The following is a 15,550-nucleotide window of genomic DNA, read 5'->3' on the forward strand; positions in this document are numbered from 1 at the left end:
GGCTTAATTATATCTTACATTTTACACGAAAGATATAAATCTAATTGTCAGACGAAATTTAAAACGAATCCACTTTTCCGCTACTTTCTTAATGAAATTTGCAATAGATTTCCCCGAGTAGCTGGAGGCGATGCAGAATACCATTTTCGACATCAATACAGCACGGTCAACTAATAGAATAGATTTCTAGAGGTCTGCTTTTGTAATCACTTCGAGGATTCTTGTCACGGCTGCCTCGATGATTGGAATGTCATCGCAGTGAGTCTCTTTCATCGGAATTTTGAGTTTAAAAAATAAAAAGCAGTAAACCAAACCGAGTGAATACGACGGGTGGTCAATCACTGGTATTCGCTTTTTGGTTAAAAACTCACGTACGGTACGCTGTAGCGAACGTAGCACTCATGTTATTTTTATACACAGAATAGTGAGAAGAATCAACTAATATTAAACAAAATAGAAAATTTTTTTAAAATCTTATTGCATTTAGCAGATATTAGTATTACTAATCGATTCTTTTCATCATTCTATACAAAAAATATTCAAGTAAGAAGTGAAATGAATGCTGTACAAAATATTCCACATTTTGCACAATTATCGTGATAAAATGGGAAATATCTCAAAAAGAACTTAACTAAACGATGCATGTACCAAGTATTTTGGAAATAATAAATTGGAAAAAGATAGAATAATTCGACCAAGATCAAGGGACCTGATAGAGCCAACTATTGAGCTAAAATCGAGAGGATGGCGATTTAAACGAGTTCAGAAATCGATTAAAATTTTCTCCTGAACTGAATTCAAAAAGAAAATTATTAGACCGAGAGTTTAAAGGACCGATTAAAGCTTTCTCTTGAACCAGAATCGAAAGAAAGATGATTCAAGGAATTATATAAGAATTCGAGTTAATTACTATTTTATCTACTAGCGCATAACTAAAACTTTTCAGACTCACTACTTAACGATAAGATGTGCAAGAATTTGAAAGCTGAGTGTGAGAGTGACTTGGCTGACTCGAAAACAGCAACAGGTTTTGGTATGGTTGGTATTTCACCATTATTTTATTTCTCTGAATGTAACTTGAAATTGAGCAAGCGGATGTAGGTTGAACTCTTAACCACTAGACAAGTTTGAAGAAAAATCTGTAATTGCCACAGAAAGGACTACGCTCGCTTTTTATAATTTCTACCCCTCGATTACCAAATCTGTCGAAAACAGATTTCGTCGATTATCTGTTACAAATTGGCCGCAGAAACTAAACAGATCTGTCGAACGCAGTTTGACAGTAAATCGGCGGCAGAAACCAAACAGACATTTACTAAAATTATTTGAATGGAATAGCAATCTACAATAGTGTTTGAATAATCTATTAATTTCAACGTAGCAATCGTTACATTTAAAAAAACATAAATATTGTAATATGTTATTTCAATTTAATATTACGTATCAGTTGCATTGATTCATATAATTACATCGGTGCGTATATTATGTTAATAAATTGCTTTATGGATAACATTGTATTTGCAACATTTCACATTACATTCAAGTTGCATTACAATATTACATCAACATAATATTATTAGATGTAACACAAGTACGTCACAATAACATGGCACGTTTGAAAGATAGTGGAATTAATTTTTTTAATTATTTGTGCAAATGCCATTTATTGACAATTAGTGGCGTTTTGAAACTTTATGTTTATTTTTAACAGATATCGGTGTTTCATCAGCATCAAAAATATATCATACGGAGTATAACGATCGAAGTGACAATAACTTAGTGTATCTCGTCACGAAAAGCGACGAATCGATATCAAATTTTATTGTAAACTCGATAAAACCACGACGCAAACAATGCAGCTTACGAAATGTTGAAACAAGTTTACGAAGACAATTGTCTATTCCAAACACGAGTAGCTGAGTGGTTTGCGAGATTTTAGAAACAGCAGAGAAAATCTGTAAGACGACAAACGGTTGGGATATCCGGGAACCGACTTCGACGGAAAATGGAAAGAGTCCTTCAAATATTGGCAATCGATACAAATGTAACTGTGCAAATGCTGTAGCAGAAGAATTTAGGGTATCGAAATCTACGATTCACAACATTTTACACAATCATGTAAATAAGCGTAATATTTATTCTCGATTTGTGCTGCATTCGCTAACAGTGTACTGCAGCTGCATATAAATTTTTAACCAAAAAGCGTAGCAGTAATTTACTATCCGCCGTATTCATCGATTTCGTTTCCTACAACTGGTTTCAAAATTCAAAATTTCAATGAAAGGGACTTGTTATGATGACATTTCAGCTGTCCAAGCAGTCGCGACAAGAATTCTCGAAGCAATTCCGAAAGTAGATTGATACCGAAGTTAATACTTTAAATAAAATGAATAACTTTCACACATATAGTGTCAATCTCTTTGTTTTTGAGACGTGTATTATGCTGATGGAACTTTATTGGATTTTTTGTAATTATTGTGTCATAGAAACTAAACTAGAAACATAAAATTATATCTCACAGATTATATTATTACAATAAAATTGTTACAATAACCTATATTAGTTAATTATATATGACTTGTGTTACGTACAATTTTTTAATTTAAATTTGCTTTGCCAATAATTTCTAAAACTTTTCCCGAACAGCTAAAGATCTTTTGCTCATCATCAGGTCGATTGTACGCCAGCGGCAGAAAAGCGTACGGTATTGCATTAATTTAACACGTGTTTAAACAGTAACTAGATAGTAATGGAGCAACGCATATACGTACGTATAATTTAACGCAGCATCACTAAACTTGTGTATGCATTGCTTCATTATCACCTAAATGATATTGTCATTGTATTGACAAAACACACATGGTACAACATACAAACATGATATTTACGTAGACTTTAATCAGTATAATTTATTATTCATTATTATACTTGTGAAAAATTATCAGTACTCTCACAAAAGAAAGTAACTGTAATTTTTTACTTAAAGTTTAATTAGTTCGTATAATATTCAATGTTCCTATGATATTCATGTATTTATATTAAAAAATAATAAATTTTAAAAATTATTAATAAAGCAAAATTTAGATGAAAAAATTGTTCGTTGCTGTTTCAAGCTGTCTAAGTTATGCATAATGGTTTGCGTCTCACACAAAGTAAATGGGTCAATTGCATTAAATAAAAATGTTTTAAACACGCAAATACATTAACGTACAATAAATGCTTTTTCTAATCAGTTGTGATATAAAAATTATAATTTAAAATTTAATAAAAAAATTTAAAAAATATAGTATACTAAACAGTCGCAATCTCAATAAAAATATAAATTTAATTTTCTCGATTTAGTTTCACGAGTGGGTTTCACACATAAATGTAATAAATTGACATAGATATATTTATATGTTTGGCTTACCCTTGAAGTGAATATTTACGAAGCGAACGACCAACGACAAACAGCTGACGCGAAATAAAATTTATTCCAACTTCGTTTCGTGTATGCGGAGCGCAAATACGAAGTTGTTATTATGCAATTCGCGGACGTATGGCATTTAAATATTCATGCATCATAGTCTAGTAATGATAGTACAGCATACCAGTATTATGACGTACGACTCATCAATTCTTCTTAATATTTGCAAAACGAATCAACTGACTGATTAATTACACGAAAACGAAAAGACATGTTTCCATTGCGGAGTAGGAGAAATATTACGGAGTATAAATTTATATAAATACAAATTTCAACTTTCAAGAGTTTCTTGTTCAGTTTTAAGTTTCTAATTTAATATCATATTACATAATTCCATATGTACATTTTAAATTATCTTCATACGATAAACTATGAAATTGCCAATTATAATATTAAAAGAGTAAAAAGACTTATGTAATACTTTCATTATATAATATTTTCATAAAATGAAATATAAATGATCCCATTAATACTGATAAAAAGATCACGAAAAAGTTGTAACGCTTAAAATTTTCACAAAATCACGATCTTAAATATCAGTAAATAATCAAATTGATCTGCATACTTTTACAAAGCCACATTGCTTAAAAAGTATGTAAATTGTATTTTATATATCATATTCCTTTTTCATTTCTCTTTGTCGCTTATACCGCGAGTTATTAGAGAGAAAAGTAGTACTCTTACACTAGACCAACGATCTTTTTATTAATATATAGTCTTTGGTCGATTTGAAGACACTTTTTCCTCAGAAATATCAAAATCTACAGTTTTCAAGTAATTAATTAAATTATAAAATTTCCACCAAACTAGAAAGAAAGAAAGTAGATATAATATAATTATTTATTAAATTAATAGCACATCCCGGTTAAAAGTTTATAATCGCAAATATATTATGTACAAATTAAAAGTGAGAAAGTGCGACACTTATAATAGTTGTAGAAAGGATATAATATAAAAAGTAAGAAGAAGAGAAAAAGAGAGAGAAAAGAAGTTTTCCGAATCCTTCCGGCCAAGTACATTGACTCCGCAATTAGACGCCTAGCACTTTGTATTGGTCGGGCGCGGCATTTTGCGAATTGCGATCAAACAACGGATGTGTTTTCTGCCCCAATTGTATCCGATAAAAAAAAGACAGTGCAGATACGTGCCATGCAGCACGAGTACGTCGGCGTATGTCTCCGACGAAAGTCTGCTGTAGTATTGATTTTCACGTAAGAATACGGATATCACCCGCTCGTTGAATTATCGAGTGCCAGAGAAGAAAGTCTCTCAAGTTTGCTACCGCGAGCTCTTCTCGTTAATCCGAACCAGCGAGTAAAGTCCTTTGAATCGGCTCAATCGCTCGGGATTACTTATTCGGTTAAACGTCTGCCGCGTGCAAAATAGTAGCGTTGACAAATGTATTCCTACCGCCAATAATCGTAGCAGCAAGATAAATTAAAGTCTTTGATTCTATTGTCAACTAGACCATCCAGCTTGCGACAGAAAGCAGCAGTTAGCTCCGATAAGTTCAATCAGTTCTTTTCAATTCTAAAGTAGATAGGAATGGAAAGGAGAATTTATCTCTATCTGGTTCACTTATTGTTAGATAAGAATGAAAAAGAAAAAGAGAAAGAGATTGAAATAATTACAAGGTTAATTCGATATCTCAAAGATTAAAGATTATTTCGCAAGATGTGCCTGTAAGAAAAGCGCCGAAATTGACAAACCTCCTAAAAACATACTCTTATTCTTCAAAACGTAATATAATGTGATCAAGTGCTTAGTTAATTAATTGGTTAAAAATCCATTATGTTCCTTATGTGTTTGTATGCTAAATAATTTTTTGATAGTGTTACCAAGTTATTCTACATGCTTGTATCTGTCTAAAAGCATTTTATTTTTATTTTTATCTTTGTTACTTCTCTCTTACGGTATGCAGTTGGGAAAATTTTATTTAAAATATGTTGACATATCTTGCGCGCTTTTCCTCTATTCTTATCATTTCTTTCCAGTACATTAAAATATAAATGAAGAAGAAAAAAAGATGAATGGCGAAGACTTATTTCTCAATTTCATGGATCAGAGTTCGTTACTTTCGCAGTAGGTGTGCGTTCTCATCGATCCTCCTAAATTCCATTATCTCGCACAGGATGTCAACAACTATGCATATTACTCTGTGCTCCCGGAGTTTGCGGACGATCGCACCGCAAATTCCGTTGTTTTACTGACACGAGAGTTCCGGTTAGTTCCGACGCGATTTGATTATCATTCCTTGCCGCGAGCGCGCGGCGACGGCGATAAGCTTCGCTTTCGCAAACGTACACGTGCCCGAACAGGAATCTCCTCCCGGATTTTCGCTGGAGGGCGGTTGCGCGTTACGAGCGCATTGGTGCGCTTGTCGATGAGGGAATGAGGGCAAGGGGAAAGGCTTAATATCCTGGCTTTGGCTGGAGTCTGATATTGATACGCGAGCGAGCGATCGTCGACGACGCGCGAACATAGCGCGTGGTAATTCTGGGATCGGCAGGATTCGTGAAGCTCGGGCGATATCACAATACGAGCCTTTGAAGTCGAGCGGGTGACTGAAGTGCTCAGTCTTCTGCCGCGATACCGAATGAATAGAGGACACGAGCGCAAACACACGTAAATCGTGATATACCTTTCCGAAGAGAGATAGTAGCCCAGAGCGACAACGATATCTCTAAATTTCTCGGAGTTTCAAATTCTGTAGAGCGATAATGTGCATCTGCGAAAGCTCTTAAAAAATAAATTTTTGTTATAAATAATTTAGAAAAGTTAAAAAAAATCCAATCTTAGATTTTAATCAAATAAAATCGAAGATTTATGTGCGCGCACGTGTTTGTAAAATTTTTTTAAATATGTATATGTTATATTTAAAAAATATTTATAAAAATATTTCATGATATTTCTGTAACGGTTAAATCAAAAAAGGGTTTCAATAACGTACTCGAATCTGCTGCCAAACTGCTGACATAAATTACATTTTCTATAAAAGTTTCGTCTTTTTAATTGAATTTTAATCCAACTTTAATCGCGCAGGTATTTATTAGACGTTTAATTTAAAAGCGTAAAAATGAAAAGTTCCATTAATAGCGTAAAACTCGTGCCGAGAAAAATTGTTTTTTTAAATACATCGAAAATTGAATCAACGAAAGAACATAGTCTGTATTCTGTATTCTTGTATAAAGATGTTTTACTAAGTATATATCGATATACTCTCTCTCTCTCTCTAAACACCCGTAGCATGAAACCAATAATGATGCCAATTCGTCATACTTGTATCGTGACATAACTGTATCATCTGTTAATAATCTATTTTCAGTATGTCCGAAATTTCTGGGCTATTAATTGTCATCCCCAGATAATAATTGATAGACGTCACGGTCAGTCCGCGTATTAATTGTGTCATGTAGCGGCCGACATGCCCGCAAGCGGCATCGGCGAGAAGATGATTCAATTTTTTGAAACAAATCGAAAATTTGGCAAAAAGGGAAATGCCATTACAAAAGTGGAATAATTTTTAAAAGAAGATAAATTCAAAGAAACAAAGAAAAAGGAGTTGGAAACTTGAAAGACAACAGTTGTAGAATCGCAGGAAGATCTGAGGAACTTAGAATTCAAAGAGTTTTGAAATCCAAGGATTTTAGGTATATTAAGAGTCTTAAAGTTCAAAGCTTCCTCAAATTCTTATATGGTAGCATTCTTAGAAATATAAAGTTTTAAATCTTTAGACTTGCACAGATTGAAGTGGACACTCGTTTTCTCGGAATTTAATCTAAAATTGTTTTCATTTTTTTAATTTTTTAGATAAAATTTTCAATGACGTGTATTACGATGCAAAAATCATATGGAAATAAAAAACATACATATATTATTGATCATCTAAATGGGGTTTGAACTATTCGTAAATGAAAAAAAACACTTAAAAAAATTTTATCTAAATATTAAGATATAAAACGCCGAATTTTAATAAAATAATATGGAAAGATAAGCCTGGGAAGTAATTAATATATATGTGTTGCATAAAAAATAATTAAATCGAATATAAGGAACTGTCGTTTGAAAGGTTTGTAAATGAAGTAATGACATTTACTTTTATCATTGCTATCATCAACTTTACCGAATAATTTCAATATATTTTTACAGTTCATATTACGCTCTAATTAATACAATAATAGGCCATAGAGGATAGTTAAATTAATCATTAACTCTTGAACAAGCATTGACTCCGTTTTACTCCACTCTCACGATATACTATTTCACAGTTTGGAACACTTATCCGATCTATTTTAACAAATGCAGTTCACGATGTATTATAGTTCTTTTATATTTGCATCAAACTTCCTTCTTTCTTTTCTCTATACATAATTAACTCTTATAATATTTACACATTAATAAATTAGTACAATTCTGCATTTAGACGGTGCATAAAGAAATGGAAATTTGGTCATAGTATCTTTTGATAAGTATGGAATTAATTTTTCCTCGGTAAAACTTTAAAAAAAAAAAAAAAAAAAAAAAAAAAAAAAAAAAATTAATTATCGAACATAATAACGAACATAATAGATTGGTTTTTAACGTACACTTTTCTTGTTCGTCAATATTTTCTATCGATATTTATAAGTATTATTTTATTAAGATGCAAAAATATGCTAAATAAAGTGAAAATTTTAAGAGAATAAATTAACATTTCTCTTACATAGTCAACATTAATTTACAATTCTTAAAAGCTTTTTATCATATAAATAAAACTTCATATTATGTTTGGAAGCCATGATCTTCTTCTGCTACTTTTTATCATTGTTGCATTAATAATCGAGTATATTAAACCTAAAAGTTTAGAAAGTAACTTATCAATTTTAAAGTCACAGCCTGACAAGCTTAACTAATAAGTTAATGAGGTTTAAAGCAGAATCGAATTTTATATTTATTAAAAAATCTACTATCTATTAAAAAATCTATCTAATCTATTATGTGTTATTATAATAGATTATGTGATCTATTATTTACTACCCAATTCCCATTTTTTCATGCACAAATGCTATATTTTCCCGACTATTTTCAAGTGAGTCAACTATCACATGAAAATAAAGTCTCTCTCTGTGTTTAAACCTCGTAATTATTTTCAACAATCACATATACGCAAACAAACACACACACACACGCAAATATATATAATATATATATATTTGCGCATTATACATACATTCATCCGTACATCAATTTTTTCCGAAAACAGATAATTTGTCATAAATCTTTAAGATCATGTCAGAACAATTATGACAAAAGAGATTTTTTATTGCTCAACCCAGATATGCCTGATATTTAACGTATACTTATTCATCAGTGCATACATTACAATTAAATGATTGCATCTCAAAACATTTTGTTTCCCCTTTATTCCATTTCCTTATCTGCATTCTGTGCTGCTCTTGTGATAACTACAACACATATATCTTTGGGCACAAAGTTATTATTTACATATCTGAAACGATAAGAGAGAGAGAGAGAGAGAGAGAGAGAGAAAGAGAGAGGGAGAGAGAAAGAGAGAGGGAGAGAGGAAGAGAGAGAGAGAGAGAGAGAGAGAAAGATTCACTACGAGTACATCAAGACACATCTGGGTGAAACATGAATATATATGAAGATGTATTGCATTGTGGTAATACCTGTCTCCTGAATTATAATGATCTATAATCTCTAAAAATGAAACCCGACAATTGTATCTGAATAAAGAGATTACACGATATCATATCGATGTATATTTATAAAATATATATTGAATAAATTATAGATTAATTACAAAAATTAGTCAATATGCACGAAACACCTAACGAAATAACCATGTAGTATGTATTGTTCCCTCTCCCATTTTTATCATAGAGATCAGTAGAGTAATGGACTGACTAAAATTGCTACATGTCAAGAAAAATATATTGATTCTCATTCCAAGTATTACAATGCAGTGATAATATACATGTATTATTGTTGGGAAAATAGTGTGTGATTTTAAACAATTCTAGGAAAAGGCAACATGTATATACGTTATACACGAATTTGATAAAACTTGCTAGATGGAAGAGAACAGTTTATTTGCTCAATGTGTTCAGCCCATTACTATTTATATATAACCTTTTTTCATCTTTACTTCGGAAATAGATTTTTATCGTCATTAAACAGAGCTAACTTGGATAGAAGAAGCCATGGACTCTGTTTCGTTATGTGGTCTTAAATTGATAGAATTCTCCATATTATTACCATCGGTAACATCACTGCTTAATACCAGTCTCTCACTATCGATCAACGCAACATTCGAATCTATTATGATTGCATTGTTTTCTATACTATTATTTTTCTTTCGAATCGCACATCCGTTAACGTTCCCGTCGATTTCCACTTGCTGGTCATTATTTAACATGGACAAACTACCTTTAATGCTCTCCTTCGATGTCGTTTGAGAACCAAGCTTCTTTTCCTTCTCGAATGATGTGACGTGAACATTTTTTGCGATCTTCCCTTCCTTCTCTTTAGGTTTCTTTCCAAGCACAGGAAAGTTGGTAATCTTTGAAGCAGTCTTTTGATCCTTTGATTGTCTTATGGAACCAATACGACTCGGTTCTGTTGTTTCTTGTTCTTCCGTGATTGATACCAAGTTACTTTTGCCCTCTCCAGTAGTTTCATCTTTTATTATTTGTATTGGTATGTCATCTGAAGGCAGAAAAAAATTTTTATGTAATACTGTTCTGTATATTATGGTAAAAAAAACTTTTACCGTCAAATTGAAATTGACACGATAATAAAAGCAATATTAAAAATTAACAAGCGCTTATATAGAGGCAAAAAGAAACATACTTATTGATGCATTGTACATGATGATTCTCTTCAATTATATGTGTGAAATAGATATGCAAGAAATACAATTTGTTCATGTCCGTGTAGATTCGGTACTAGTAAAATTGAACGAAAAGAATTGATTATACTTGTAGCATATCAATTGCATTGTGCATATATGCAATATACACATAAATATTTAAACACACACACACACACACACATCATACACATATATACATTTTTTTTGGATAAAAAATTTTGCGTAACATGCAAACCGGTACCTTTTATTGTTTATCAATCGTATAACAATAGATAAATTGTAAAAATTTTAAATTATTTACAAAATATATAAAAGGACATAGAGAATATAAAAAAATATAGAAAATACATTTGATTACAAGTGAAAGTAATATTCAAATGAGAAATCAGTAAAAAATAGATAAAATGTAGGAAAGGAACATCAAGTACATTATCTAATTAAACAATATACTTGAAATTCTTGGTGCGGGAAGATAAATGTGCCGTGTTGACATGCATATTTTCCAGTCATGCGCTGGTTTTCTGTTTAGTTTTTGTTTTATGTGTGTGGGTTGTTATAGCTGGAATTGGTATTTCTGAAAGGAACATATTCACGATCACATGAATCATTATAAATCAACAATTCATTTTGCATGTGCTAGTGTATACCAAAACATAATTGTAAGTTTGATGAAAAATCATAGCGTGACGTTTACGCCATCCTACAGTGTTGTAACTGAAGTGATAATACCATATATTGGATGACAGTGCAGCACTGGCACAATAATTGATTGATCTACTGTTGCCTTCGGTATATGCATTTTCCACCGATTCACGAATGATCTCTCCCAGAGCTTGTTCTTCTAACACGCTATACAGATGCGCATTAGCAGCTGATAATCTATCGTCGGAAAAAGTAAAGTTGGACTTTACGTTACTATCTTTTCTAGTTTTCTGTCCAACATCATCCTTATTGTCGACAGCCGTTTTCTTTGATTGTTGATCTTTGCTCTTTTTGGGAGAGGACTTTATCGGCGAGCTTTGGCTGCTGCTGCATATACTTCCACGCCTAGAACTTTCCAACGAAGAGGAAGATTGCGCCTTCTTTAAGCCCGCATCCTTCTTATCAACCGGATTTGGAAGTGTGTGCTTCCAATGCCATGGACGATGTTTGCTGCCGCCGGGTACTGCGGGTTGTTGTTGCTTCTCGATTTGACAATTGCTCAATTCGACCGCGAATAACATCTCATCCAGATCGTCTAATGACATAGGCGCGCAATCCACATTTGTTGGGCTTTTTAATTCTAACTTATTGTATAATTTTAAAACTTTGTAATGCAAATTTGGTTCGATATTTTATTGCTTTTGTGATTTATGAGTTATGAAGATCACGCAATACAGAGATGAAAGGAAATGTAAATAGTACATTGTACATGGTTTCTTTGAAAACTATGTGTGCAACTATTGTATCAATATCTGCTTGTTTGTACAACTATTCAAGGGACAACAAAATTTTCAATTCAGCAACAGTTTCATAAAACGTAGAAAGATATTACATGCAAGCTGGACCATAGAGTACTTCATACATTCATGTCCATGCATATTCGTTTGTGTATTTGTTTATGTTTGTTGTACCTAAGGAGTTGTGTAACTAATATTCACACACAATTAAAATTTTATTCATACGTGTTAGCTATTTCAATGGAAAACATAGCTGTGATATTAATGCTGTTAGCACCTTTATTTGTTAAAAATATTCACCAATGTACAAATTTGTGTAAACACAATGATCACGTTCAGTTATTAAAAATAACTCTGAGCATGATCTTTAAAAAATGATATGAAACAAATAACAAAATTAAAAAAAAAAAAAATAGTAAAAAAATTCATGAAAATAAGTACATTATCTTATAATTGTAAATTTAGATTAATTCACTTTTAAATATATAAAATATCAGTTATCTATTTTCCAAAAATTATTACATTTTATTCTTCATCATTAGCTCTCTTATCAAATCTACTCTTTTTCACATGTCTTCGCAAAAAAATTAACAGTTTATAATAAATGTAAACACAATATAAGAACATACCTGGTAATTTCTTAGTACGGAAGGAAGCATTTGTGATCATAGACTTTGAAATAGTCGGTGTCGCGGTTGCTGGAGACAATGCAACACTTATTCCAATTGGTCCATCGCTCGGTTGACCTAGATGACAAAAAAAATTATAAAATATATTTTTATACAATCTGCTTAAATAGACAATACATCTAATGATATAAAACTAATTACCTGATGCTCCTGTACTGGCAGAATTCCGTATAGCGTTTGTAACTAACATTACATCTGGATATAATTCATAACATACTCTGTTATGAATATCTTCTACAGCTTGATTGCCTACGTACCAACATTCATTATACCTAGAAATAAAATATTTGAAAAAATATCATTATATAATATAAATATAATAAAAAAATATTTAGTATTAGGAACGATTAGAATAAATGCTATGCTGGAATTAGTAATCTGTTAGTTGAAATATGTATTGAAATATGTATGTAATAAGAAAATACTGTAAAATTTGCAATAATGCAAAATGCACTACGTACATGGCAAAATATACAGCGTGCAAGAATTCCAAGAGAAACTGACTGGATACTGGTATACGTGGTAAAAGCCTTGGAACAAAGCTAGACTCACTACCGTATGAAGAACGTTGATGATGTCCTGGTTTCATAAATCCTTGAGTGACGAGTCTGCAACAGAAACAAAATTATATTACAATAAAAAAGTATAAGTTTAGCATATTTCAATAAGACTTGTAGTTAAACTTACTTCGTAGCAACCTTGCATAATTGTTCTAAAGCAAATTTATTTATATAATCAAGTTGTTGATTATAAATAAAAAGTAAGGCTGTCATGACTTTCAATCTATTTTGTGCATTCAACGTTTCTACTTGTCGCAACGGACCCCAGCTCACAAGTTTTGTATTACATTCTTCAAAACGACGCACTGCACTTTCTGTTAATGAGGCAGGTGCTAAACTTGCAGGCTATTCCACAAAAAATATATTTCAGTTATCATAGATAATTATTTTTAAAAAAGTCTGTCTAATAACTTGTTGTAATAATCTTAACTAAGATTATTTTATATAAATATAAAGTATAAAAATATGTCAACATACCTCATGATATATGGATAACATAGCAAGAGACGGTAATCTAAATGAGATTGCTTTTTGTTGTCCTGATTTGTCGACCACTTCCAAATTATATAATCCAATTAATAGAGTCTCAAGAGAGCGACAGTTCTGTTGGAAATTAGATATTATTAACTAAAGTATTTTTTTAATTTTGTGTGATACCTCAGAATATTTTTTCATAAAAGTTATAATAAATAATCAATGTTGAAGCTTTAGCAGACAAATCAGATATCAGATTTGTCATGTAAGTGTTACATGTTCTTATATAACTTTACATAAATATCAATTAAATATCATGATAACAAAAAACATGCTAGACAAATGGCATGTAAGTAGGTGAGATATTATCGTTAGCTGTTGTATATATTAAGGCATAAAAATGAATAAAATACACATTTATTACAAATATACATTTTAACATTTATGCACGTTTTATTCATTTTTAACCTTAGAATCTTATATCATATCATTTGATAGATCTAGAACTTTACTGCGATTAATTAAAATCTTATATTTTAAAATTTTGGTCATTTCTTTGTTTAATATATAAGATTTCAATGCATCACGGTAAAGAAAACATTCTAAAGTTCTAACCTAATGTACACTAGTGTTAAAATGTACATCTTATTCATTTTTATACCTTAGAATCTTATATCATATCATTTGGTAAACCTAGAATTTTACTGCAATGCATTGAAATTTTATACTCTAGAATTCTAAACCATTTCTTTGAAATCTTTTATTAATCTTATCTTAAAGAATGATATGGCCTAGAATGTTAAGAACGTTAGAATGTTAAAATGTAGCACTCGCAATGTTATGTTCTAGTTTAATTAAAAAATACATGATGCATATACTTTTACCTTAATATCACCATGTGCAGCAGAATTTAAGTAAATGTATATTAATGTTGGTAGGAATTGCAGAGTAAACCTTTGTAATTCTATTTCCCGGGATCGATAAAAATTATATAATTGATTGCACACTGTGTCCATCAACTGCAATAAAAAAAATTCATAATTAGAAAAATATAAAAATCAACATGAATTTCAACTATTTCTTTTAACAGTAAGAGACCTTTTTAACAAATGGTTGAACAAATGGTTGTGATTTGCTATCACACATATTGTAAACTTTTAATATTTAAATAAGAAATAATAAATCCTTAATTATTACGCATATGTTTTCTGCACATTATATTAATAACAATGACAATTTTTATGTAGAAATGTACAACGTACGATTTACTTATGAGTGCTACTATAGAGATAAGAAATTGTGCTCAATACTCAATGCTCAAATGCGATAATCTTTAGAAAATATTGACCAGTATAATGGCTATGATTCTGCGCAAACATTGTTAATTCGATTAAACAAAGATCTCCGTTACATACCTCACTGTATTTAGTGCGCTCCTCCAGAAGCATATAAAGAGCTCGCACGATCTCGTTATCCTGCGACAGTGTACTCGCAAATGTGTGCAGCTCCGACGGCGAGACATCCTTGCATTCCACCAGCCACTCGTTTATCAAACTTTCGGTCATTTTTGCACGGCTCTCGCCTTCGTCAATAAATCAGTATCTTGTTGATCTCGCGAAATCTCGACTTCAACTTTAACTCGCTGGCCGTCACCGTGACGGAGATCATCACACAGATTTATCGTAGTATTCAGCGCTAGGCGCAAGCATACGAGTGCATCAAGAGAAAAAAAATGGATATTGAACAGTGAGTCCAGTTACATGTTGCGAGTTCTCGTCTTGTTACACGCGGAAACGCGTACACGATCAACTTTGACACATTCACAAAAACTCATATGCACCGAGTTATCGCCAGTATCGTGGCTGGCAACTGATCATGACACTGTCACGGCACCGACCAATGATGTTATGTGTCAGTCGTTGGGTACGTTCGTAAAGATCATATCCCACTACGGATTGCGGACTTGGCATTAAGGTTGGATATTGGAAATAAACCAATCAGCAAGTATTATTCAGCCTGATTCACAAGGCTGTGTCACTGAATAAAAT

General features: G+C 31.7%; 1 protein-coding gene across 4 annotated transcripts in view; it reads right to left on the reverse strand.

Moving 5' to 3' along the window:
* The window catches only part of Hyccin (PI4KA lipid kinase complex subunit hyccin), a 30,544-nt gene extending 15,088 nt beyond the window's left edge, over positions 1-15,456 (reverse strand). Inside the window, exons 1-10 of one of the 4 annotated variants that reach the window (XR_010890559.1) lie at positions 14,918-15,456; positions 14,387-14,521; positions 13,506-13,631; positions 13,156-13,373; positions 12,930-13,076; positions 12,610-12,740; positions 12,409-12,525; positions 11,070-11,577; positions 10,319-10,413; positions 9,960-10,174 (exon numbers count right to left, since the gene is read on the reverse strand). Coding sequence is in view for 3 of the 4 variants with exons in the window: in XM_012372380.2 (XP_012227803.1) it covers positions 9,639-10,174; positions 12,409-12,525; positions 12,610-12,740; positions 12,930-13,076; positions 13,156-13,373; positions 13,506-13,631; positions 14,387-14,521; positions 14,918-15,067 (1,560 nt within the window). In the remaining variant the exon portion in view is untranslated. Of the gene's footprint in view, positions 1-7,557; positions 10,175-10,318; positions 10,414-11,069; positions 11,578-12,408; positions 12,526-12,609; positions 12,741-12,929; positions 13,077-13,155; positions 13,374-13,505; positions 13,632-14,386; positions 14,522-14,917 lie in introns of those variants that run through there. The other 3 variants (XM_067356450.1, XM_012372382.2, XM_012372380.2) reach the window with 3 other exon arrangements.
* Between the last annotated feature and the right edge of the window lie 94 nt (positions 15,457-15,550).

The sequence above is a fragment of the Linepithema humile genome, chromosome 5 (genome assembly GCF_040581485.1).
Source record: "Linepithema humile isolate Giens D197 chromosome 5, Lhum_UNIL_v1.0, whole genome shotgun sequence".
Lineage (NCBI taxonomy): Eukaryota > Metazoa > Arthropoda > Insecta > Hymenoptera > Formicidae > Linepithema > Linepithema humile.